Source organism: Cynocephalus volans, chromosome 11, assembly GCF_027409185.1.
Source record: "Cynocephalus volans isolate mCynVol1 chromosome 11, mCynVol1.pri, whole genome shotgun sequence".
Classification (NCBI taxonomy): Eukaryota; Metazoa; Chordata; class Mammalia; order Dermoptera; family Cynocephalidae; genus Cynocephalus; species Cynocephalus volans.
This window is the reverse complement of record NC_084470.1, coordinates 28,164,439-28,190,498: the sequence shown is the minus strand read 5'-3', so window position 1 is coordinate 28,190,498 and position 26,060 is coordinate 28,164,439. Positions and strand designations below refer to the sequence as shown.

Below are 26,060 nucleotides of genomic sequence, written 5' to 3'. Positions count from 1 at the left end.
TTGTTTGAACTTCAAATATCTATTGGAACTTGTAATATTTGAAAGGAGACAGAGGAAATGCTGGTGTTATATATTGGTAGAGTAGCCAGTATCTTCCTTCTTGAAGATTTTTTGAGTACTGCAGACCCTCCAGCTCTGTCTGCCCTTCCTTGCTCCTATCTGCTCATTAATCTGGTGTCGTTTTCCTCGGTCTCCAGATTGCTTTGTGGACATAGTGGTCGGGTTCGATATTTCCACTCACCTTCAGGGGCAGCCTTTGTTCCAGGGCCACCCCCGACTGGAGTCGTACCTCCCAGGCATCTTAGAGGACATCACCTCCATCAGGGGGGTGAGCTGTGGGGCAGGTGCAGAGACGCAGGTGAGCTTGGCCTTCAAGGTGAACAATGCCCAAGCATTCCCTGCCAAGTTCCAAATCTACCAGAAAGCAGTATTTGACAGCTTGCTGCAAGTCACTGTCAGTGGGCCAACTCATCTGAATGCACAGTTCTTGCAGTCACTGTGGGACACATTCAAGGATAAATCTGCATCCCGGGGACAGGTACCCATGTCATGTTCTATTTCTCATCTCCATGTTCTTTCATTTGTCCTCTTTCCTCAATTGTATGTTTAGCTTTTACATCATCCCATTCTCTGCTTCCCTCTTTCTCTAGGTGCTGCTTGTATTTTCAGACGGTCTCCAGGGTGAAAGCATCCCAATGCTTGAAGATCAATCGGACAGGCTCAGAGAAGCAGGTATTGAGTTGGAAGCTTAAATGATGAAGCATGGGATATGCTGAATGAGAACCTGTCATTACTCAGGTGCTTTAGATATTGGATATGTCTGGCCACTTGTAGCAGATGCTGTTGGTGCCCTCCCTGAACCCCCTGACCAGCCCGCACGCCATCCCCTGAGTGCTGCAAATGCTATGGTCAAGTGCTTACACCTGTGACCTTCTACAGATGTGTGCCCTTGACTAACCTGAACCATGCATGTGGACATGCTTGGATTGGGGGTGGGGTTGGGTTATATCATGTCCCTCCTCAGTGGGGATGGGGGCTATCAAAAACGTAGAAATATGAAGGCCCAGTACTCTTGCCTCAAGTGGGTCAACTCTGGCACAGTTTACGCTCCAGAGTCTCACATGAATCAAGCCAAGGCTAAGACTTTACTGAGCTAAATCCCTGCTCACAGCTTCTCCTTCCCTTTTCACTTTCTCTCTCTCTCTGTCTCTCTCTCTTTCTCTCAAAAAACCCACATGCACACAAATTTCTCTCTCGGGTTCTGCTTCTAAGGAGCCTGACCTAAGACAGCTCCCACTGTTTCTGGTTATGTGTGTGAAATAGAGCAGTCCTCCCTCTACACCTTCTGTCCATGGCATAGCTTCAGACGGAGCTGGATGCAGAAGCTGACAGTAAGTGCACATGGAGTGCATTTTGCGAGACGTCCTCGGTACAGCCCAGACTGGCTGCTGGGGTTCAGCTTCCACAGGCAACCTTCCTAGAAGCCACAAAACTTCCTGCTTTACTGCTGGGTTGTGTCACCTTCCCTGCTCCGATCCCTTCAGCACCTTCTTACCGTTCTTGGCATATATATCAAATTCCTTACTATGGCCCACGAAGCTTTGCAGGCCCTGGTCCTGCTCTGCACTGTAGCCTTAACTCCCTCTTCACGCTCCATGTTCCAGGTATTCAGAACTTTTCTCCTGTTCTTCCTCCAGTGTACTTGACAGCCTCATTCCTCCTGGTCCCTGCCTAGAGCTCTACCCCCACCCTCCCACCCCTTATCTCCAGTTCTTCTCTCCACCTTCCATCTCTGGTTCTATCCCTTGTCCAACTTTGATTCATCCTTTAGAATTACCTTAGATGTCAGTTTTTCCAAGAAATCTTGCATGACCCTTCAGGACTAAGTTAGGAGTTTTTCTTCCTGACTGTCGCAGTGCCTTGATGTTCCCTCTCAGAGCACGTCTCTTCTCCGGGCAAGTCTCTGATTCTTGTGGACCTGTCCCATTAGACCATAAACTCAGTGAAGGGAAGGAGTGTGCCTGACCTATTTATTTTGTATCCCTGGTACAATGATTAGTACATAATAGGCTCCTAATAAACAAATAAATATTTCTTTAATGAAAGAATGGATGGAGTGAACTAACTAGTGAATGAGTTAAGTGAGTGACTAAATAAATTAATGAACTCTCAGATGTGGCCAGCAGCTCAGCTGAGCCTAGAGTCTCCCTGGGCTTTCCTCATGCTCTCAGGGCCTGGGCTCTCAGGGATGTTTGGCCACAGGGACAACTTGAGAACTATCATTAATTTACATTCAGGCAACTTTGGAAAAAGTCTCTGAAAATGAAAAATGCCCTTTCTTAAAAATCACTTTCAAATGCCCAAGAATTGCATCAGAATTGATGGTGAGGTAATGAACAAGGTTTTCCACTGGTCTGTTTCTATAAGATTTGCAAATAGTTTCCCTTGAATACTTTTTCTCAGAGGATTTTGTGCTAGAGTTGGAGACCAGAGCCTGGTACATACACAGAAAATGCAGACAAATCTCCTGTTGGTTCCTTGTGTGTCAGGAGTATTGTTTCCTCTTGTGTTTGTTTTTTTGTCCTTCCTGATTTTATGAATAGTGTTCACTGAGCAGAAATACGATGGGCTCTTTTTCTTTTTTAGGCACAACCCCTTTGTTTTTATATCTGTTATTTGTATCGGATAGGACTTGATGCTCTACTGGTGGTGTCCCTAAACCCAATTGCTCATGATGAGTTTTCCAGCTTTGAATTTGGAAAAGGATTTGATCACAGGACTCACCTGACCATTGGAATGAGAGATCTAGGCAAAATGCTATCACAGTACCTGGTGAGTTGTTGAGCAAAAAATCTAGTTATTCAAAATGCTATGGGAACTAACTTGGAATCTTGATGAATATTTCCAAAGACTGTCTTTGTTTGCCCCACTGAATTAAGTGCACAGTATATTAAAAAGTGTGAAATGCCAGAGCATTTTTGTTTTTGCATGTTCTTTCATTCGTTGTCATTTCACTAAAGGAATGCATAGGAAACTAAACAACCAACCAACCCCCAATCAAATTTAAAAACTCTCAACATTTTATGCAACAGAAGTTCCAGGAAAGAGGAGACTGTGAACTAGGAAACAACTGGTCTTAGGCAATGTGCCATCTATGTGCTGGTCACTCTTTCTGTAAATAGAAGTATTTCCTTTGGAGAGGAGATGTTGCCAACACAGTTGCTACCTGGTACCCTCTCTGCAGTGTTGTCAAAATCACCTCATTCTCTGCAGCCCCTCACCCAAAGGGAGAAGATGGGCTTGTAGGTGGTGGATAATGATTTGTGTAAATATGGTTCATATGTAATAAAGTTCCTCACAATTTTTACTCACTCAGCTTTGCTTTTTTTCTAGGGAAACATTGCAGAGAGGACCTGCTGCTGTACATTTTGCAAGTGTCCAGGGGATCCAGGACTTCATGGGACCCAAGGACTACAAGGCTTGAAGGTGCCATTCAATTATTGTACTATTGTACTTAATGCCTTGATTTGGTATGGATGGGACTGAGGCTGAGTGGTTGAATTTGCAGTCTTCAACTCCATGCTAATGTAATTGCTTTGGGCATTTCATGTGACTTCTATGGTGTAGGAGTCAGGTTAGAAGGACTGACTTGTGATGCCACTATTAACTCTCTGTTATCATATATCCTTGGTGATGTTCCTTCCTGGTTTTGCAATTTACACTTGCAAGCCTGCTTTAGACAGTTTGAAAGGTGGCAAGAGGTGTTGAAAATAGTAGAGAGAGTAGTGCTTTATCAGCAATGGAATGAGATCAAACTGCAAAAAGATCATAGCAATGCAGATTAATAGCCTTTCAAAAAGCAAATCATAAAAGATCAATTGCACAGCAATAGAATGGATAAATATATCGTGGTGTTTTAAATGGAATATTCTAAGGCAATGAAGATGAATAAACTACAGCTACAGACAACAACATAAATAAAATTTACCAACACAATAATAACCAAAAAAAGCAAAACACAGAACACATATGGTATGATTCTATTTATAAAAAGTTTGAAAACAGGCAAAACTAATCTATAGTGTCTAGGGATGAATACTTAAGTGGTGAAGTATTTTTAAAAAGGCAGGGAAGTATTATCATAGAAGTCAGGAGAGCACTTCTTGGGCGGGGTGTGGGTGTGGTGGGAGCAGAGGTGATCGTGGTTGGAACAGGTGCAGTGCCTGGGAACCAGTGATGCTCTGTTTCTTGACCTGGATGGTGGCTACACAGATGTTCACTTTATAGTAATTAAGCTGTACTTTTATATTTTATTCACTTTTATGCATTTTTTCAAATGGATTTTAGATATCACAATAAAAAGGAGTTTGGTTTTTTTTTAAGAGATCAGCTACAATATTTACTCATGAATTCTTTATAGTCCATCCTTGTGGGAGGATGATTTATATTGGACTTTCCACTGCATTGTGATGCTTCATTCAGTGCAGTTTCCTCTCTCGTTATTTTGCTGAGGTCTGTATTAGAATATAAGAATTATGCGCCTGGAGCACAGACCCCCTGGTATACTGAGCAGATGCAAGGACTGGCATTAGAGGGTAGGGAAAGCAAACTCACATGAAATCTCAGCCACAAGTACGCCACAAAGCAGTCAAACCACGCATGGCTGGGGGAGACGTGACTAATTTAAATTCATGCAACCTTGTTATTGGAAGTGCTTATTCTTCCTTGAGCTCTCAGAAAAACACAGAAGAAAATTATCCCTTTGGAAATGTTATTGATTTGCCTGTTAAAGGAGTAAGGTGGTCCTAGCTGTTCTCTCTGCAGATCCCTCAGGCACAGGAGTGGCCCAGCAGCCCTCAAGACAGGGCGGGTTCCAAAGGTCAGCCTCCAGCAGACATTAGGAGGATGACCTTCTGCAGAGGGGATTCAGAGATGAGTGCAAGGACAAATGCCAGGTCCAGACATTGTCAGACGCTTCCCAAACTCACAGCCATATATGCACAAACTACAACCAAGTTGGAGGGAGGGGCTTGCCTAGAATGCGTAATGATTTCCAAGTTTGCATTGATGGGAGATGACTAAAATTTATTTTTCTCTCTTTCCTCCCAGGGTTCTTCAGGCCTGAAAGGCAGCAGAGGACACAACGGAGAGGAGGGAGACCCTGTAAGTTTTTGTGACAACCCCACCACTTATTGATTTTCTTTTCTATGGAAAAATTTATTTTCATTTTTCATACAGAAGATATAGGTGGGGTTTTGTTCATATGTTTATTTTCTGTAGTTTTTTGGGGAAAGTATTGTTTTTCTTTTCCTTTCTCCACGTCTGAATCATGAGGCACTCGCTAAATCTGCATTTGGTGGGAAGGAGGGAACTCACGTACATGTGGCCTGGCATGCTCTGAGCAGTGGCAGGGGACTGGGCTTCCTCCTTTCTTCCACCAAGCAGGGCACAGCAGGTTATCTGCTAGGGAGCTAGCTCTCTGTAGAGCTGAAACCCCGTGCGCGGTACTTGATTATGGGCCAGAGCTGGAGCGTACATCCCTCCACAGACAGGGAAGTGGGTAAGGCAGCCCCCAACGCATGGCTTCATGGTTAAATGTTACAGAGATTCGAGAATCTCACTGTTTGACCCTAAAACCAGAACTCTCATTTGGTTCATCAATCAAATTATGAGAATAAATTCGGGGGAACTGAAACCACTTGGGTGGCTCCATTTGAGATAGAAAAAGTTCAGGAAGCATCCTGACTGGATCTTCTCCCCCTCAGAATGAAAGCCAGCTCCTCATCTGGGTAGCAAGTTATAAGATTAAAGGCACAGACTCCAGAGTCATATTGCCAAGGGTTGACCGAGATGGGAGAATTTGAACAAGATAGTGCACTTCTTGACCCTTGATTTTGTAAGCATTTGTAAATTTCTCCAGGACTCTAAGACTGGCCTGCTTTACAAAATGACCTCAAAGGGAAGTGCTCTAAGTCACCCATCCCATACCCTCAGATGGGTCTTGGAGACCACCAAGCCAGCATGGGAGTGCTTTGAGTGTAGGGAGCCGTGAAGCCCACCTGCCTGGCTGTGAGTCCACAGCTGGCTGAAAGTCCAGGCAATGGGAAGCCATGAGGCTTACGTACCTTTCAGCAGCCTGTGGCCATGGGGGGCCTTCAGCTTTCACAGGGGATAATCCTCAGAATAAAGAAAGCAAAGCAGGCAAAGGAAAACCCCTTCTCTCTCTTATTAAAAGGAAAGAATTAAGCTCATTGCTAAATAATTGTTTTTTTCATGCAGCAAACTGTGAGCACCTGCTATGCACCCAGACCTGAGCTAGCCACAGGGTCACGATGGGGAAAGAGACAGTTGGGGTCCCTGCCCTCAAGGAACACAAAATTGGTCTTCTTTTGAGATTTGTTTTTAACTCTAGCATTTACCTATATTTAAATATTTCCTGGGAGAAGCACGATTGGTGGGAGACACATGTGTCACTTACCTTGAGCGCTCTTCTCGTGTGGGTGGTCTGGCTCAGGGGATCTCTAACCTGGTGATCCTTCCCATGAGGACTGGCCCGTCTGGCTCTGAGATCTCATTCTCACGGTGGTGTCACTTCCCATTAACTGTTTCTACTCAGCTCCAGTCCCTGGGCACCAACTTGTTCTCCATTGTCAGCAGTGCCAACCTTCCCAGTGCAGCATTAGGGTCCTGGGCAAGATGTCAGGGACAACAGCGTGTACTGGGGTATTTGGAATAAGGCTAAAAAGTGAGGCAACTTCCAAACCTTCGGCTGCCCTATCTGACGAGTGAGTGACACGGCTCAGATCATCCTGCATCTTTTTGTGATCTTGGATCTGTAAAGAAGCCCTGAAGGTTGACAGGGAATGTGTTTAAATACAAGGGGGGAAAACAGATTTAAACGAACAAGCTTGCGGGCTGAGCTTTGTCTAAAACTTGGAGTGCCCATGTGCTATAGTTTTCTAAAAGTAAACTGCTGGCGGCTTCTGGCAAAAGCATCACTTTGGATGCATGTTTGTGTTCCTTTTCTTAGGGAAGACGAGGAGAAACTGGACCCCCAGGAGATAAAGGGATTGTAGGATGTCCAGGGGAGCGGGGTCAAAAGGTAAGGCTCTGCTGGGAATGTGACTTTCAATTCCCTCTAGCGTCCTCTCCCTCTCTCCTCCACACCTCCCCTTCCTCCTTTTCTCTTTCCCTTCACATCCCCCCCTTTTCCTTTCTCCAGTTACGTCTATTAGTTTCCTTGTCTGCAGATTAATTCTGCTTCTTAGTAAATCTCAAGGAGTCTTGGGCATTAATTAAATTCCATCTGTAACCCCTTTATGAACGTATAGCCAGAAGCAACTAAAGAAATACACAATCATCCCCTTTAGACAGGTGGCCCCTTCCTGTTGCGAGTCTGTGAATCCACACTGTCTTTGATATTCAGTGAGCAATATTTCATTTTTTGCAGGGAGTCCAAGGATTGCCCGGACAGAAGGTACTGTAGGTTCTTCTCAGTTAAATTTGACTTCCTAGTGGGATTAGTTTCCCAGTCCTCCTTTTACCTAACTGCTAGCTGTTGTCTCTCAGGGAGAACATGGAGATGATGGGATTGATGGACTTGACGGGGTAGAGGTAAGCCATTTTTCTTCAAGTATCATAAAACTGTCATGAGGTTGATATATTTTTTGAAATTGGAATTTTCTTTTTCTTGTCTCTTTTTAGGGCTTTCATGGATTTCCTGGGAAAAAAGGAGAAAAAGGTTATCCAGGATCTCAGGTAACACTTTTCAATACATTAAAGAAGGAGAATTTGGTGATCAAGAGTCTTAATTGCTGTGTGTCAGTGGTTATGGGGGATAAAATTGATGGCTGACTTAACCACATGATGAAGCCCTATTACCAGTGAATTGGTGCCACATTCCCACTTGGAGCAAGTGGGTAACTATGCAATTTTCAGGAATTTCCAGCTAGAAAAATTCAAAGCATGGAAGATTCTTCTGTGCGTGTGTTTTTAGAAGTCTGAAAATGAATGCTTTGGCTTGTCAGTGGATCATGTGTTCCCTTTATTGCATGAGAAAAAAATAAAAAACAAGAGAAAATGACAATATTATTTTGGTGGACTTGATGTAGCAAATCACAGTGAAACATTTTTTATCTTAAATTCATATCAACACCCAGTAATATGTGCCTATTTGATTCCAAGCAGCTCTGCGTTTATGTTCTTGATACCCGGGGCATACAGCTCCTGGTCTGGCTCACCAAAATTTGTTACCAGGCACAGGTTGAGCTGCCTGCCCCCTTTCAAAAACAAACCACTCAAAAGTCAAATGTTGGTGAAAATGGAAGTCAGCTTTAATTCAGGAATATCAGTGACCTGAGGAGAGACGTTAGGCTAACCCATCTCTCTGGTAAACCTGAAGAATGGCCAGAGTAAAGCCATATCAAAGGCTCAGATTTATTGACGAGATTTTAAAGAGGGGGTTGAGGGAATGGAATGTCGGAAGTGAAAAGCAGGACGTGAGCTGTGGGAGTTCTGTGCAAGGAGCCAGGTGCAAGTCCTCGCCAAGATGCCCTCTAGTTTCTGTTATCTCATCCTTGCTGTTACCTCAGGGTCCTGCTGGAGGAGTGGAATCAGCATAGCTTTACTGATGTCTTCTTTAGTTTCCCAGGGTCTGGATAGTATGTGCAAGTTTGCAACTTCAGGCTGTCTGGAAAAAAAACCTTTCTGTTTATGTAAATAATGTCATCTTGTCCCATAACCAAGGTTCAAAATATCAAATAACCATGGGAAAAGAGGGAAGTCAGAAAAATGCATGCCAAAAAAACCCCAAAAAACCAAAACCGTATTCTTTTAAATCTTTTAGAACTTGTGCAGCTTTAAGTTCCAACATGGCTTCAGTCCTGCTCACTCCAACATTCTGATCCATTTATTTATCAAATATTTTTGAGCACCTGTTATATGCCAGGCACTGAGTTATGTGTTAAAGAGTCAGAGATGAACCCCACAGTCCTTGCTCTCAAGGATCCCACAGTGTGGTGGGGGAGACAGACGTATCAATAGCATGGGATGACACAGAATGTGGTAGGGGCCATGTTGTAGGCATCTACATGGGAGTCCAGAGAAGGGCACCTAATTAGGCTTGGCAAGTGGGATGGGTGTGTCCAGGAAGTCTCCCTGCAGGAAATGATCCCTGAGCAAGGCAAAGATGTGGACAAGGGGCATTCCAGACAGAGGGAACAGCATAAGCAAAGGCATGTGGCTCAGGGGCACTGGGAGTTGTTCTGCCTGGAGGGAGCACTTGAGTACAGGTAGGGGGAGGTTCAAGAGGTGGCAGGAAGAGATCTGGATGGCCCTAGTGGGACACTTGGAGGAGTCTGGCTTTTAACCATTAGGCAATGGGGAGCCTTTGAAAGATTTTAAGCAGCAGGATCATGATCAAACTTGCATTTTAGAGATGGTATTTGGCAGTAGTGTGGAGGGCATGTTGGAGATGACATGGTAAAAGGCAAGAATGAGAGACAGATCTGTGGTGACCAGGTGAGAAGTGACACAGCCTTCAAGTAAAGCAATGGCTGTGAGGACAGACATAACACATACTAAGGACATAGCAGGGTCCAGACTGGAGTGAAGCAAGCGGGCCACGTAGTGTGCAAAAGAGGCACTCACTCTCAAAGCTATGCAGAGGTGAGTATCTTCCTAAATTTTTCACCCTAGGTACCTCTTTTGCCTCCCCTAGTCCTGCCTCTGGGACATAAGATCTCCAGATCTAGGTGAACAGAGGAGCAGGAAATGGGTAGTCCATTAAAATGCCTGCAAGGATCTTGGTTTGGGCAAGTTTAGTTGGGAACAGTTGGGTTTGGCGACAATGGAATATCCTTGTGGAAGTTTCCAGCGAGTAATTTATTTACAGATGTCAGAAGTTGTTAGACTGTCTGGAAGATCCAGTATAGTAGCTACTAGCCACATGTGACTAGTGTCTGCCATATTAGACAGTGCAGATATAGAACATTTCCATCACTGCACAAAGTTCTATTAGACAGTGCTATGCTAGACCATGAGAAGTTTTGCAGTTTTTCAGCCTCACTACAGATAATCCTGACTATAGGCTTAAAACTGGACTTAGTACTCTTTGCAAAGTCTGAGGGAACCTGGCTGAGAGAGAATATCATGGAACATTTTATCTAGTTGACTACCCTCCCTCCCCACCTTCCCCACAACACTCGATATTTAACACCACTATAAGAGCCTCCTACAAGCTAACTCAGAAGCTCATTTTACTTTTCTCAGGGCAGCCCAGGTTCCAGAGGCCCACCTGGGGAATATGGAGAGAAGGGCTTCCCAGGAGATCCTGTAAGTTACTAGGGCCCAGTCGGCTCTAAATTTTATACTGGCTCCACAGTTCCTGTCTCCTTTCCCTTTGCATCTCCTGCTAACTGATGGGCAAATGCTCATCTTTGGAGTGGGTGACTGACAAGGTGACTAAGGGAGGTATTGACTGAGGCTCTTTGTTTGAGAGAAATCTATCTGTGTCTGATCTGGGCTGATTATATTAAAGGTACAGAACTGGGAACTAAAGTTCCCTCTTATGAATTCTCATGGTATGTCGAGACTTTCAAGTTCCTTTGGGAGAAATTTTCCATAGTTTTGTTTACTGGACTTCTAGTCTTGCAGACCTCTAGATTCCATATTTGCATACTCAGTTACAGGGGAATCTTATTACACCTTTGAGGGAGTGGCCTAAGAATGTTCGGACCAGCACAGCAGTGAAGCTGTCTTTTCAGAGAAGGGAAAATCACCACTTAGCAAGACTTTCATAATTATTTATCACCAATTCTCCTTCAAACTTAAGGAAATATTGCTTTCATATTTTCAAAAACTCTATGAGTTTCAAATATGGAAAATTTTCTCACATCTCTCATCCCTTAGCCCCAAATTAGCTCAGTACTTGAACATTGTACCATTTTGCAAAAAAAGAAAAAAAAGAAAAGCCAATATTTCTGGATTCTAATATACTCTTTAAATCTTCCTCTAGGGTAATCCAGGACAAAACAGTAACATCAAAGGACAAAAAGGCTCCAAAGGAGAACAAGGAAGACAAGTAATTGGATCTATTTTTCATATATGAGTTGATTAATTCTGTTATAGATCTAAGTAAATTTAGTAAAATATATAACCCTTTTGTGACTGAACAAACACCCCTAAGACCACATTTAAAAGAGCCTTATTTTCTTAAGATAAGGTATGTCTCTAGTAGGTCACACTTCTATGGGAAAAATTACGAAGTTTCCAGCAAGTGATATTATTTGGGACAACTTGTAGTCTACATGCATGTTGCTATATCTTTTTCTTCTTTAATGGATCTATGACTGACAATGTTAATATGCAGAATGATTCTGGCATGACACATTTATTCTTCTGTTTTAATGGTGCTTGAAGTTTTGATCCTGATGCCTTTATAAATTATTCAGGATCTTTTGCCTTATGATCTTGAAAGAACTATTATATTTCTAGGGTAGAACTGGACAGAAAGGGACGCAAGGCAGTCCTAGTTCCACAGGACACAGAGTAAGTATTTCCATGGACATTTGTCTCCCCTCTTTATCACTTGTAGCTGATGCAGTGGCATTCAAAATATTTGTTGCTACAGAGTCAGCTGACAGGGCTGATAGAAGGCTGGGTTTCTTAATGTCTGCACTATTGACATTTTTAGCCAGATAATTCTTTGATGTGAGGAGCTGTCCTGTGCATTGTAGGATGTTTAGCAGCATCCCGGGTCTCTACCCACTAAATGTCAGTAGCACCACCCCTCCCCCCATGCATGGGTGACATGCAAAAGTGTCTCCAGATATTGCCAAGTGTCTGTGAGTGGTATTGTGGGGGTGGAGTGGGGAGCAAAATCACCCCTGGCTGAGAACCACTGTGATACAGTCTGCCTTTCCCTTTCCACCTTCCAGAATGTTTTGAAGGGAGTCAATGACTTTAAAATAAAAGCCTTCCTTTAGTAGCTTAGTATCTTTGAGCTTATGTAAGAATACTATGAACTGGGTAAACGTACTATACTGTATTTCTCTTTACATGTTGCCAGTGGGAAAGAGGACTCACGAATAAATTCTCGAATGGATGAGAACACTGGCGATTAGGGCCAACTCAGTGCAACCTCGAGGTCATAGGGTAACTTTATAGCATCCCATGTGATATCAAGCCTATCACAGCAAAAGACAGGAACACTGGATTTCCTTGTCTTTTAAAAGAGCAACCAAGAAATCACCTTTTACTTTGTGGATGACTGAAGTTAGAGATGATATTTATAATGTGTTAGAAACCCCTCTATTATGCACTCAGCATGTACATCATAAAAAGAGAATAATGTACAAAGTCCTAGATTTGGCCCTGAGTTTTTTTTCGAGGGAACTGAAAATACTTGGCTTTCTTTTCTATTACAAATTTGGAATCTTGTCATCATTTTGAAGGCTATGGCTGATTGCCCTTCTCTCTTGGACAGATAGTGGAGAAATGTGTTTTAATCCCTCTTGCCTTTGTTTATCTTGAATCATAGTTCTTAAGGGAAAGGATTTGCAATCAGATGGATTGGGCTTCCCAGTGCTTCTGGTAAAATTCCTTGGGACTTTGCCCTCTTCCTCACACGAGAGAATTAAAATGTAATAAGAGCAAGCAGGACAGCAGCACGATGAGCTCAGTGGCATAAATTTTAAAGATAAATAAGTACTTTTGTTGGCTTAAGAGGCAATACTTTTAGTTGGAAATAGCTGCATAACTGACATATCAATCAGGAACTTTTAAAAAAGAGATGCCGGGGGTGGGGGAGGGGATTAATGCTAGGACAAGCTCGTCAATTACTTTTAAGTGGCTCTAAGGATATGAAGTCCTCAGGCCCCCTTCTCATCTTTTCCCCATTTCCCTGCTGATCTCCTTGGTAACTTCCTTTCTCCTGAGTTAAACAAGGTAACGTTGATATAAAACAACATCAAGCTTTTTCACCCTTTCCCCCACCTTTCCAATAAAGAACAGAATTCTCTGTGACAGTCAGAGGATCTTAAGTGGATGACAAATTCTAAACAACACAAGATGACCCAAAACATTGCAAATTAATTGTTGTACCAGCTGTTGCCGAAACATACTAAAACCCACACTTGCAAACACAGTCCAGTCCCTTTGCTTTTTGTCTGCCACCCACAATGAAAGCTTACAAATAATATTTATACTTCTATAGCATCTATCTTATGCCAGATCCTGATAAAATCACTTTCAAGTAGTAATTCATTTAATCCTCATAACATACCTGTGAGGTAGATAGCATTATAATATCCATTTTGCAGATGAGAAAATCAAGGAAACTTAAGCAACTTCTCGCCCAAGGTCAAAATAGCTAGTAAGTAGCAGAGCTGGGATTTGAAGTCAGACTGTTTCACTCCAGAGTCTGGGCTCCTAACTATTATGGTTAAAATTTATCACACAATTGCCCTGTGCTGCACCAGCTTTAAAAAGCAGAGCTGAGCTCAAGACCGCCTGACTTCTAAGGACATGTCTCTAACCATCACGCATACTATCTGTTACACAGAATAAACGTTATTTTATCCTTGGTCTTTAATGGAGACAGTATTGTGATGTCAGGGTAACAGTAGCCTCAACCTTCATTGACTGTTTCTTCTCTATTTTCATACGACAAGAGCTTAGATTAGTCCCATCCAGAAACATACAAACAGCTGACAAATGCTAATGGGTAACTTCTCCCAAAGGGTATTTGCATTTTAAAAGCAAAAAGTACCTTAAATCAAGGGGCAGAACCTCAGTGGAGAAATTCTAACCGTCAGCCAACTTGGTAGACCTGGTATTTGGTCAAGTAATTTATTCTAAGGAACTTTGGAAGATGGGCAGTTGAAAGAAGACAACAGTTCTGAAATAAGCCCCACGGCTATCCTTCTGAATAAATGAATATAACTTTTTAAAGTATTTGTTTTGTACCTAAAGTAATCATAGCTGTTTGTCACAGCACCAAGGGAACTGGTGGTTCAGATGCTTCATGGCACTCTCAAAGAGGCCGGGGCAGGGTGGGGGGCTGAGGGTGCAGATTCTGTCACTGCCGTTTACGGAAAATAAGTTAGGATCTGGGGTCTGAGTCGTCTTCCTGCTTGACTGTCCTCTGGAAGGAGAGAGTGCGGAAACACAGCCACCAGGTGGGGAGCCTGAACTGACCACTCGCTCCTGGCCAGGCGCAGACAGATTTGGGCTTCAGGGATCTGCCAGGCTGTTCTCCGGGGAGCCTAGCGGTAGCATTTGGACCACTACATAGTTGAACAGATCCCTTCAGCTGTTTCCTCCTTGTAAAATTTCATAGAGCAAATCCCAATGGGCCCATAGGAAGCATTGTATTCTAGAAGTTTTTTTACTTTCTCCCAAGATACAATCAGGGGCCCAGGGCAGAGAGAGATGGAGGTGACACCACTCCTTCTCCTATGGGAAGCCTCCAATGAGCAGACAGGGCTTTGTGGGCTTTGGTGGAGCAGGAAATGTAGGAGACAGGTTCTTCAGGAGGATGCAATTGTCCAGACAGCCTCCTGAGTAATTGTCAGAGGGTGTCAGACTGGACCTGGGTTTGTAATGACTTTTAGATTGGTTTGCAATCAATCCCCTAAATGTTAGTCTGTAATTAAGTGCCCAGTGTGAGCGTTTGTCTATGGAAAGCTCATTACTTATGTCAATCAGGGAATGAGAGAGGCTGGTTTGCTTCAAGGAATCCCTCCATCCAGACACCCACACACTAACACTTTGCCTTTTCTATTCCAGGGAAAAGAAGGCCAACGGGGGCTCCAAGGTGCCTCGGCAAGTATCTTTTACTTCCTGTCCTCTATGGTAGGTGGGACCAGGGAGATTTCTACCGTGCAAATGAAGGCCTGACCTTCACAGATACCTTGTAGACATGCAGAACCTGTGAAGTTCCAAACGTTGTGCATTTAACTGCTTTTCGTATGCATTCGGAATCAATTGCAAAAGAGTGAAATTCTTTATTAGAATAAGAAACAAGCTTGCATTCATTCCATAGACGATCTGGAAGAGTAAAATCCTAGGCAAAGTAGGAGATAAGCCACGAGTCTGAAAAAATAGTACCTATGTCCTATGTAAGTACTATCAAGAGAAAATCTATATGGAAACTACGTGGAGAAAATCTTAAAAATGAAAAATCTTCTTCATCAGGGGGAACCAGGAAATCCCGGACTTCAAGGTGCACAGGGAGCTGAAGGATTAAAAGGTCCACAGGTGTGTTGGGATATCTCATAAATGTTGATTAAAATAGAATTATTTTGATGGGAAGAAGGCAGGTAGTTCTGTATAAAAATACGTAACTGGGAAATTTTTAATGTGTCCCCCTACAATATTCTGCATGGGTGGGGTGTGATTTTGTTCAATCAAATGTGCTCCAATATTTGCAGCTCACTAATAAGCCTTTGTGGAGGAAAGGTGTGCTCTTGTGCTCACCTGGTATTGGGTCTGCATGTTAGTACTAACGAATGATTCATATCTTAATATTATATTAATAAATATCAGGATCAATAAACTGGTTTTCCATAACTGAGGCCCTGTACATAGACTCCCACGAAGGGCAGTTAGTTGGGAGTTGGAAATTGTTATTTGACTGGCCTAAAGCTAACTGCATAGGGGGTGATAGTATTTCTGGAATGTCACCAATAGAGCTTTATGTGAGCCATTTGCATTTGTTCACTGTCATTTCATTAGTAGCATGGGCATCAGAAGTCAGGGCATGTCTGTTTCACTCTCTTCCATGCCAGAAATAAGCCGTGGTCATCCCTACAGAATGGCTTTGTAACACATGAGTACTTAGTCACCTCATGGAGCCCACTTTATATGGAGCCCACTTTAAGCCTGGACTTGTCTGGCAGAATCTGTGTAGATGTGCCTACTCTAAGGCCTTCCCAGGACTACTCATTTTTCTTCTAGAAAGTTCCAGTTTATTGGGACTAAACTGGAATTTGGGATTCTCTTGAGTGGTTCTGGGTTCCCTGAACCAAACCACAGGCTAGCAGGTTCTCTAGACTGTGTGACCATGGGATCAGCTGGATCCATTCCCAGGCTTTTAGGGGTGGGAGTGACAACTACCTCAGGTACTCAAGGACCCCTTTGATACTTAGGCAGTGACTCAAGTGTCTCCTGGACAGCCAGGGACCATGGCATGGCTAGGGCTTTGGTAATGAGAAGCATTACTGGCACTTCAAGTTTTTCCTTCTGTGTGAGGGAATCCTAAAAGGATCACACATGTGATAGCAAATATGGCAGAAAGATGTACTTTGATTCCTCTGATACAGGTTTGCCACTAAAATGGTTTTCTGTGCTAAGTTGAAACAACTTTGCCCTCTATTTTACACACTGATAAACACTTTGGCCCAGGTAACCTGCCCCATCAAAGGAATCCATCTAACTCTTGTTTGAATCTTACTTCCTTTTTCTATAGTTTTTATTTTCCCTCTTAGTCTGCCTTGATTTCTCCCTACAGGAGAGGGATGAAGGTCTTATACCCAGGCGGGAAACTCCTTAACAGGATCTGTACCACTGAGTCCATTGGGTCTGTCCTCAATTATTCTTCTAACACATGCTTAATCTCAGAGTTAAAATTATTCTTCTAACACATACTTAATCTCAGCAGTGCATTGCGGCCTGCTTGAAGGGGTGGACCATTGCTTTTCCATGGGGGTGGTTCAAAAGCACTGGCTAAAAAAGTAATATTTCATTGACATCACTGCATTATATTTCTTTTATTATCACAAAAGGGGTTAAATGGAAATCCTGGTGAGAAAGGAGAAAAAGGAAGCCAGGGACATAAAGGACCTCAGGTAAGTGACACAGAGACATTAGGGTCAATGGCTCCCAAACTTTATTTTCCTCTTACTACAAAACATCATATATAGTTTATTTATGTCATTTACATATGGGTTATTTCATTTTTGGATTATCTTTAGGAAAATTTTTAGCACAGCTCAGATTCTGCATACATAGCTAAAGCACGCCTCTTTCTCCTTCCCTGAGGTTTTACTCATAAAGCACAGACCCACTCCATCAGCCTAAAGAAAGCATTTGGAAGAATACGAATATTGCTGAATCATGAACATTTCCTCCAAAACCTAATATGTTATTCTAGTTTTTCTAACTTTTAAAAATCATCTGTGCCATGTCAATGGATATATATCTCCATTGATTCTAGCTATTGGAAACTGACTGTAGAAATATCCCTCACTGCTACCCAAATCTGTTTGCTTCCTAAGTTTGTCTCTTGAACTCTCCATATGACTCTATTTGTTTCCTGAGTGAGTAATGAGAGTTTGGATACTGAGGGATTTGTATGAAACATCTTCTGAATCTATTCCATTATTTAGCTCAGAGAGCGAGAATTCAGAAGGCAAGGGATGCCTGTATTTGCTCCGTTATCTTCCTAGCTACATGCGTGAAAGACACTTTTGCCCATTGCCACATTGGGAACCTGACACCTATTCTGCATGCCAGTATGTATTATGTGTGGTACAGTGCACAAAGGTGGCAGCAAGTGTCTTGCTCTAACAAAATCAGTGCATTGCAGCACATTTCCCACATTTGGAAATAACGTGTGTCAAGTCAAGGGTGTCTTTTTTATTTCTCTCTAAGGCCCCATGTGGACTACTGATGTCCCTGCAGATGAAAACCTGTGGTCCTCTAAGACTGGACCTGAGTCATCTAGTCCAGCCCAGATGACTCTCTCTGTCCTGGGAAGCTGGATCTGTTATTAGGAGTCATCAAGGAGTTGTTGGAAATGACATGAAGAAAAACAAAGTGATTTTATTAGGTTTTCTAAGAATTGCTATGACGCCAACTTTTGCATCTCCCATTCTCTTTTAGGGTTCTCCTGGGCTAGAGGGAGCTAAAGGGAGCATTGGAAGACCTGGACTTTTGGGGAAAAAAGTAAGCGTTATTTCTTATGATTTCAAATACTGAGAGCAAAAGTACCTCCATTCTCTTCCTGATTTTCATGTTAATTCCTCACATGATTGACTCCAAGCACCATCAACAAACCACTGACATTCAGCTAATAGTCTTCTTCCTCCATGGAGCAAAGCATTTCTAACTGCTGACCTCTCCAGGAACCCGCCCCATCTCACCAGGAGACAGGGTGGTCTCACCTATCAGAAACAACTCTGAAAAACCTCTTCACCTCCCAGATGTCCTGAATGCAAGAATGCACTTGGGGGGTGGGGGGTTTCAAACTCAAATCTGTTTGTGCAGGCAATTCTCTAATTCAGCCTACCACCTCTGAGGTGACTGTGCTGGAGACTGTCGGAGGGCAAACTATCAGAGTCTGACTCCCCTGCTTAAAGCCTTTCAGCAGCTCCTTCCCCCAGGGACAGCTTCCTGGGCCTGTGACCTGTGCAGTCACAGGGGGCCTAGCTGAGAAGGGCCCCTGCTGGGTTTAATGCTCTGCTGTCATGGTCTTAAAACGTTTTCTCCTGTTTAAGTGTAAGGCTGTACAGCGCATGTCCCTCCTGCAGGCCTGCCAGCTTCTCTTCAGGGCCTCTCAGATCACTCTTATTCCTCCCTCACTCCTTCCCCAAGCTCGTGTGACTCACCCTTCAGGCCTCAGCTTTCCTGCTCCTTTTCTTTAGGCAGCCTCCCCAGGCCCACCAAATCTGATATAGACCGTTCTCTTTGCTCCCGCTGCACCCTGAACTTTACCACACAGTGTCATAATTGCCTAATTGTTTCTCTTCCTGACCAGACTATGCTTAGTGAGGGCAGGACCACATCTATCATATTCAACAATTCATTTTCCAGGATAAGCAATTGTTAACATCTCAGCAAATGAATCAACCTTCCCTGGAGGACATGTTCTACTCTTTGCCTTCTGCTTTAAACCTTTCAAACACTGGGAAAACATCACTGGCATCCACCCCTGGGCTGTGCCAGATGTTTTCTGCTCACCTTTGGGAAGATCATTATTTGTGCCCTACACCTGGTCCCCTTACTGAGTGCTGACCCCTCACTGGAAACCTTGAGTCTTCCCATCCAGTGGACAGAACTTTCTATGGTGGGAACCTGGTTTAGTTTACTGATCTTTAGCTTTTGTCTCATTTACTAGGGAGAACCTGGAATTCTTGGAGATCCAGGTCCTGTGGGGCAAGCTGGACAGCGAGGAAAACAGGTATGAAGTTTTGAAACCCTTCCCTTCCCCAGCTCCAAGTGCTCAGTTCTGAGCCTAAAGAGAAGGGAGTGGACTCCATCAGCCTAAGCATCTGGGATGTGGAAGGTATTTCAACATCTAGGAAGATATGGAGACATTTCTCCCACCCGCTTCAGCTCTCGTTCTATAGCTAGTCTGTCTGTTAAAGTGAAGGAGAACTGGAAGGGGCAGAAGTGGGAGGAGGTGGACAGCACCACGAATGCGTTAGCACAGGGCATCTCAGTATTTTAACAACCAGTATGCACGTCAGCAAGGAGCAACATCACCTGTTTCTTTCCCCTTCTTGCAAAACTCTAGGGTGAAAACAAGAGATAGAGGAATACAGTAGGGTCAAGAAACAGGACCTCACTTTCTCAGGCCTGCACTCTGTCCTAATGGCTCTGGCTGTACCAAGATCTCAGCTCATGGAGCAGCCAATATAGGGACAATTATTTTATTTTATTTTTTTTAAAATATGTTTGTTATAAACATTATGCATAGGTATTGCAGAAAATTAACCAGGCATAAGCATTATTTACAATAGCCAAGATAGGGAATCAACCTGAGTGTCCATTAACGGATGAATGGATAAAAATAACGTGGTGTATATACACAACAGGATACTATTCAGCCTTAAAAAAAAGGAAATCTGGTCATTTGTGACAACATGGAAAAAACTGAAGGGCATCATATGAAGTGAAAATACCATTATGATCTCACTTTTATGTGAAGTACAAAAAAGTTGAACTCATATGGAACAGAGAGTAAAATGGTGGTTACCAAAGGTGATTGGGGAGATGTTGGTCAAAAATTTAAAAATTTTAGTTACATGGGAAGAGTAAGGTCTAGATATCAGTTGTATATCATGCTGATTATGATTAATAACAATATATTGTATACTTGAAAATTGCAAAAAAAAAAAGAAAGACAGAAGGGAAAATATGGTAAATAAAAATAAGGAGCTAAAGGCTTATGGGGAGCACATGGTAAGGACAGAGCATGTCCCTGACTCACTGCCACACCCCACAGCCTGTTGCCTCCATGAAGGCTTTCAGTCTTCCTTCACTGCAACTTCCATCCATGAATTTAAATTAAAGTGCCTGTAGAAATGGGACAGCTATTTTATAGTCTTAAAAGTGCCTATCTTTTTTCGCAATCTAATTTGAAAATATGAATACTCAAAAAAAGAAAGAAATTTACCAAGCATAAACAATGGGAAAGGGGGAAGAAAAGAAAAGAAAAATTACTCATAATCCCACCATTTTAAGATATATATATATATATATGACAACAAAATAGATTACTCTATTTTTCCCTCTTAACAATGTATCATGAGCATATTTCCATATCATTACATTCTTTCCTCAACATCACTTTTAATTGCTTCAAAATATACTACTGAATGCATACATCTTAGTTTGTTTGACCAGCCTCTTATTAGATATTTCAGTTGCTTTCAGTTTTCACTGTCATAAATAGCACAGCAATGAACATTCTTGTACGTAACTAAATTTTTGGACAAAACCATAATTAATTTCTACATAGAAATTTCTAGAAGTAGCATAGCTGGGTCAAAGAATATGTATGTGTTTAATTAAGACTTTGAACTCTCTTGCAAAGTGTCCTTAGGAAAATATATGGATCCATGTGTTATGCAGCAGAGTGCTTGCTTTAGGGTGTCCACGCTGCCAATGGATGTTGTCACTTTTTTTTTTCATCTTTACCATTGATAAAAATGGTATCTCATTACTGTTTAAGATTGCATTTCTTTCGTTACTAGTGAGGATGAACATTTTTTCTATATGTCTATTGGCCATTTGTAATTCTTCTTGAGGGAATTCCTTCCCCATATTCTCTGGACCAGCTCTTAATTTTTCAGGTGAGAACCTGCCATTGAGCTCAGAAGTCCTGAATGACCATCCTTCTGCTTCCTACAATGGGTGCAGAGTGGAGCTAGAGAGAGATGTGCCAGGGATATATCAGGAAGTAAGGAGAACCCAGCAACGTGCATGTTCCTAGGGCTCAAGGTCACCAATTAGACCCCTTTCACCTGTAAGAGTTCCCAGTGTTTCTCTTCTGACACCATAATCTCTCCAGCATAGATTACAATTAATTTTCACTTTAGAGAAATTGAAATGAACTGGTGTGTTTACAGGGCGATGATGGCATCCCAGGCTATGGTCTTATGGGACAAAAGGGAGTAAAGGTAAATATGGAAAACAATTATTTTCTTAATTGATGAATCAAACCTAAATAATACAATAAGAAGTGATCTACTGTGGAAGTGATGTGTTGATTTACTTATGTTTTCTGCTGAAAATTATAGGGCCCAAGGGGATTCCCTGGAGACATGGGGCAGAAGGTATTGTGGACATAACCTTCTTTCGAAATTATCATGATCTGAACCTTCTACTTGAGAATTTAGATAAGCCTATAGGTCTGAATGAAATAGGACGGGAGGGTGGAGGGGAAGCAGAGTTGTTTTCCTTGGGCTTCAGGATTAAAGGACCATACTTAACCCCTGTGAATCTTTATATCAAAAAAGACTGTCCTGTCCTTTGTTGCCTGATGTCCCATGTCTTGAAAGCCTACCTCCTGGTGTCCTCTGCAGTTTAGTCCTCTGTCCTCGTCTTGCTTTCTCTGCCTCCGTGATCTCACACAGCACTTTTGGCTTCAGTTATTGCTGTTTGTCCTCCGTTGCTGTGATCTGTACTTCATCTCATCTAAAAGATTCCAATATTTTCTCACTGGTCTCCTATTTCCATCTTCTCACCACTTTGGTTAATCCCAAACACTGCTGTCACTTGATTTTTTCCAAAGCACAGCCTAATTATTCTACTTTTCTGATCAAGCATCTGCCATGATTCCTCTTGCCTATCAGACTGAAATTCATCTCATGCCATAGAACCAGACACACCTTCCATTTCAGCCAGAGTAGCTCACGTTATAACTGCTTATTACACTGGAATTCTGTAATATGATTTCCTTTTTTAAAAAAAGTGTCCAGAACAATGTCTTCAACATAGTGGATGCTCAAATTAAAATATGAAATATAAGTTAAAAATAGAATGGCTAATTAGTCAAATCAGATCAACTATAGGAAAACAGGAAAATAGTCAACTTCTGAATCTTCCTAAAAGTGTTTTTAATTGAAGAATTACCAAAACAGATTATTTTCCTTAGGTAGAAAAGGGTACAAGAAGAGACTATAAAAATAATTGTTAGGAAAAGAGTTCTCACAGTAGAAGGTCAATTTTCTAAATTAGCATATTTCAGTTTACTGATGAATATGAAATAAGTATATTGGTAAATAACTTTAAATGTTTCCCATCAAAGTCAGAGTAAAATTTTTTTTTTTACCTGTAACTTTTCCAGAAATGATTCGTGAATTTAGAAAATAATTCATTATTTGGTATTTTATGTAGTCAATACTCCATATATTTTCCCTGGTTTTCAAGCATTGTCTTTAGATATTTTTAGTAACTGGATAGCCACTGAATTTATACTTATACATAAACATTTGCTTTATCAGAAAATTAAAAATAGTTTGGAGAATATCTAAGTGTACCAATGACTTAGTTCCAAATGACAGGAAAAGATGACATTTAATGTTATATTGGCTTTCGTTAATATATAGTATAATTGATAGAAGATCAATTAAGTTTTGGTTTGGAGAGACTATTTTTTATTCCTTCATAGCAAGTATCATAACATCTTGATTTCTTACATCTGAATTTTCAGGGTGATGTTGGCAATCCTGGAGTTCCTGGGGGGCCTGGACCCAAAGGGTTTAGGGGACTAACAGTAAGTGGCCTATAATTCCAGAAATAATAAATATTTCTTTGGCAGGCTCTGGCTTTTATGTTGCAATAATAAATGTGCATTATCGATCCAACCCAAGGGTATCTGAAATACCACTTGCTAGCTATGACTTTTAACACACCTTCTCAGGATCTCTTCTTGTAACGAAGAGTCGAACTTAGTGACACCTAAGGTCACTTTCAGCTCTAAAAGTCTGTGGTTCCTTGAATCAGAACTATTTTAAATATTTAAAAATTGATAACTGGCTATTCCAAGAAGTGCCAGTGCCTTCCAGTCTTTTCTAAGGCACATATTGAATCCCAGAATATTAACCCTGTGAGTGGAAATAAAGCTGACATCTTCCCACTGTGTCCCTGAGGGTTTTCTGGTGATCCCACTATCTACAGGAAGGTCATATGGGGTATTCATTTTAAGGGTTTAAGGAGGGCTATTGAGATCTTCTAATCAGCAAAGTGCAGAATAGAATGTTATCCTTACTTAAAAACAAAATGCTGAGACAAGCATCATTTTAAAGTTTGAGTGCAACGTCAGTGGTCACCATCAGTGTGAAAGAGATGCGGTTCAACAGATACTTTTCATCTGACTGATAAAATTCATCAGTGGTCGTATGCATCACCCTGAGGTATGGGAATGGCATAGCCTACTCGTCCTCTTTTGTGTGTGGGGAATCACTTTTCTTACTTAATCTTTTACAGATGGAGGTTTTGAGGTTTTTCTTTTAATTAGATATCTGTGTGCCCTGGTATATTTGCTTTTCCTGTTAGCACCAGTTTATGACTGATTTAGATTTAAATGCACAGCCAGTGCCGGAACAAAGTATGTCACTAAATGAACCGGCTAAGAGGGGAGTGGATGTTTACCAGTAATTAAGAATGGGGTGGTTTATATTACAAGTAGCAATTTACCTAGCTTGAATTAATAGCCACTATCTTTTAAAAACAATTTTTAAAAAAAGTTAGAAATTCTCATCAAAACTGAGGTAGTCCCTATGGATGGTCAATGTTGAAACTAAGGTATGTTCCTATCTGCAGCTCACCATAGGCACGAAAGGTGAACAGGGATCTCAAGGACTCCAAGGCCCTCCCGGACGGAGAGTAAGTACACCCAGAAGAACTGAGTTTCTGGGAGGTTCGATGGAAAGGGCGCAGGGTTAAAGTCCAGATTTTGCTTATTACTAACTGTATGCCCTCAGGCCAGTCTCTGGGTCTCTAATTTTATTTCTATAATGGGGAAACAAATCCTATTCTAACCACCTCCAAAGGGAGATGTGAGGATCAGAAAATCAAACACTCTTTGTAAACTATAAAGTGCAATGCAAATATTAGCTGTTATGTTGATTTGTTACGAAAGCTTTTGAAATAGGGATGGGATTGCATAAGCTTCACGAAGGTGTTCTGGCAAAGTTTCATCATGTGAGACAGGTTGATAGAATTCCCCATAACCACTGTGATTGCCTTCCTATCCTCGAAATTTAGACTCTAGAGAGATTTGTAAATATAACCACAGCTTTTTCTATTATTCCATTACAAGAGAACTGTCACCTCTGGAAGCATTCCCAAGCAGAGTCAGACACATCTCCCACTAACAGAATAATCCATCTCTCTATTTTGGTGCCTCTCATATTGTTGCAATGATTTAGTTACAGGTCTGTCAGTCAGGTAAGAACTAAATATTGCTAGCACCTGTGTTTGTGGAAGAGACCCAGGCAGAGTTGTGTAAAGAGTAGATAAACCACTTATCTTGTTTTGTTCATCTGAGTTTTTTCTGACCACCTTGAGGGGTTCTTGAACAGGGGACTTTACAAAGAACACAAAAAGTGTGGATGGTTTTGTGGACAAGAGAATCCATAGTAGAATGAGAATCAATTAATTGCAAAGGATACCCTGACACAATCTTTTCTTTTGTAAATATTCTTAGTCCTGGGGGTTAATCTAGTCTCTGGGCCAATCTGGTTTGCTCTGGATTTATCTCCTTTCCAGATTCTGGGGCTTTCATTTGGAGGCCCCACATCTTCCCGGTCTTGTGCTTGGCCTGGCTGGTCTGGACTGGAATGTGGCTTCTTTGTCACCAGCCCTTGATCCTCAGCCTCTGCCTAAGAACTTGCTCAGTTGTTCTTAAGCTCATTCTTTCAGGATATATTCTCCAGGGTTCTGATCCTCTGTGAAATGTGGAATGCCTACAGACAGATAATATTTATTAGCCAGGAACAGTTTCTCTTTCTATCTAAATGGCTGTGCATTCTTCTGTTTTCTGCCATAACTTGTAAAAGAAAGGATAAGACTCTGCATCTTTTAGTGAGATGCATAATTTCTTTGTTTGGGTCAGAAAGACAACATGCCCCATTGGGTAGAATCATGGGTGGCACAACAGCTCTTGTTAACACCAGCAGTACACAATGGGCCACACCTCGTTCAGCAGACATTTAACTGTTTATTGGATGGATAGGTGGAAGAATGGTTGGATGAACAGATGGATGGACAGGTGATCCAGTTGTCATCTAGAACAGAGGTTCTTATGCTGACATCCCCAATTGAGCTTCTGGGGGACAATAAAATTGTACAAGCGTGAACACGTGAGAGCATTTTTCTGAAGCAAGCATACTAGCATTCGTTAATTGTCCAAAGGGATCTATGTGCACAATTTTATCAAGAACCACTGCCAATAAGAAGGCTAATCCTGATAAAAGGAAGTAAGACAGGGAAAGGAGAAAAGCACCAGCTGCTGAGAAAGCGGGACCGATTTCTTTCACGAAGGCTTCCCTGATTCATCTCACCCAGTTGTTTGTATTCCTTTGCTCCATAACCTCTCAGCATTTATGAGCTTAGTGTGTATGTTCCTCTCTTGTGTAATGCCCATTTTGCTATGTAATCATCTTTGGTTCTTTCACATATGCAGAGGTTGTATCTTACTGCCTGCATTTTAAACTTCTTGATTTGTAATGTAACTGTACCTCTGAATATTCAGTAAATTCCTTTCCTTTGTGCTGCCTTTTAGAAAGTCTGCTGTTTACAATTTTAAGCATTCTTATGGGAAATGCCTT

General features: G+C 41.9%; 1 protein-coding gene across 2 annotated transcripts in view; it reads left to right on the top strand.

Annotated features, from left to right (window-relative positions):
- Positions 1-26,060, top strand: part of COL6A5 (collagen type VI alpha 5 chain) — an 89,610-nt gene that overhangs the window by 22,851 nt on the left and 40,699 nt on the right. For both annotated transcript variants that reach the window (XM_063114881.1, XM_063114883.1), the window contains exons 8-28: positions 198-538; positions 651-732; positions 2,690-2,832; positions 3,394-3,486; positions 5,110-5,163; positions 7,031-7,102; positions 7,451-7,477; positions 7,570-7,614; positions 7,705-7,758; positions 10,270-10,332; positions 11,015-11,080; positions 11,494-11,547; positions 14,788-14,823; positions 15,196-15,258; positions 16,785-16,847; positions 17,884-17,946; positions 19,118-19,180; positions 21,354-21,404; positions 21,525-21,560; positions 22,940-23,002; positions 24,052-24,114. In XM_063114881.1, coding sequence (XP_062970951.1) covers positions 198-538; positions 651-732; positions 2,690-2,832; positions 3,394-3,486; positions 5,110-5,163; positions 7,031-7,102; positions 7,451-7,477; positions 7,570-7,614; positions 7,705-7,758; positions 10,270-10,332; positions 11,015-11,080; positions 11,494-11,547; positions 14,788-14,823; positions 15,196-15,258; positions 16,785-16,847; positions 17,884-17,946; positions 19,118-19,180; positions 21,354-21,404; positions 21,525-21,560; positions 22,940-23,002; positions 24,052-24,114 — 1,595 coding nt within the window. The remainder of the gene's footprint in view (positions 1-197; positions 539-650; positions 733-2,689; positions 2,833-3,393; positions 3,487-5,109; positions 5,164-7,030; positions 7,103-7,450; positions 7,478-7,569; positions 7,615-7,704; positions 7,759-10,269; positions 10,333-11,014; positions 11,081-11,493; positions 11,548-14,787; positions 14,824-15,195; positions 15,259-16,784; positions 16,848-17,883; positions 17,947-19,117; positions 19,181-21,353; positions 21,405-21,524; positions 21,561-22,939; positions 23,003-24,051; positions 24,115-26,060) is intronic.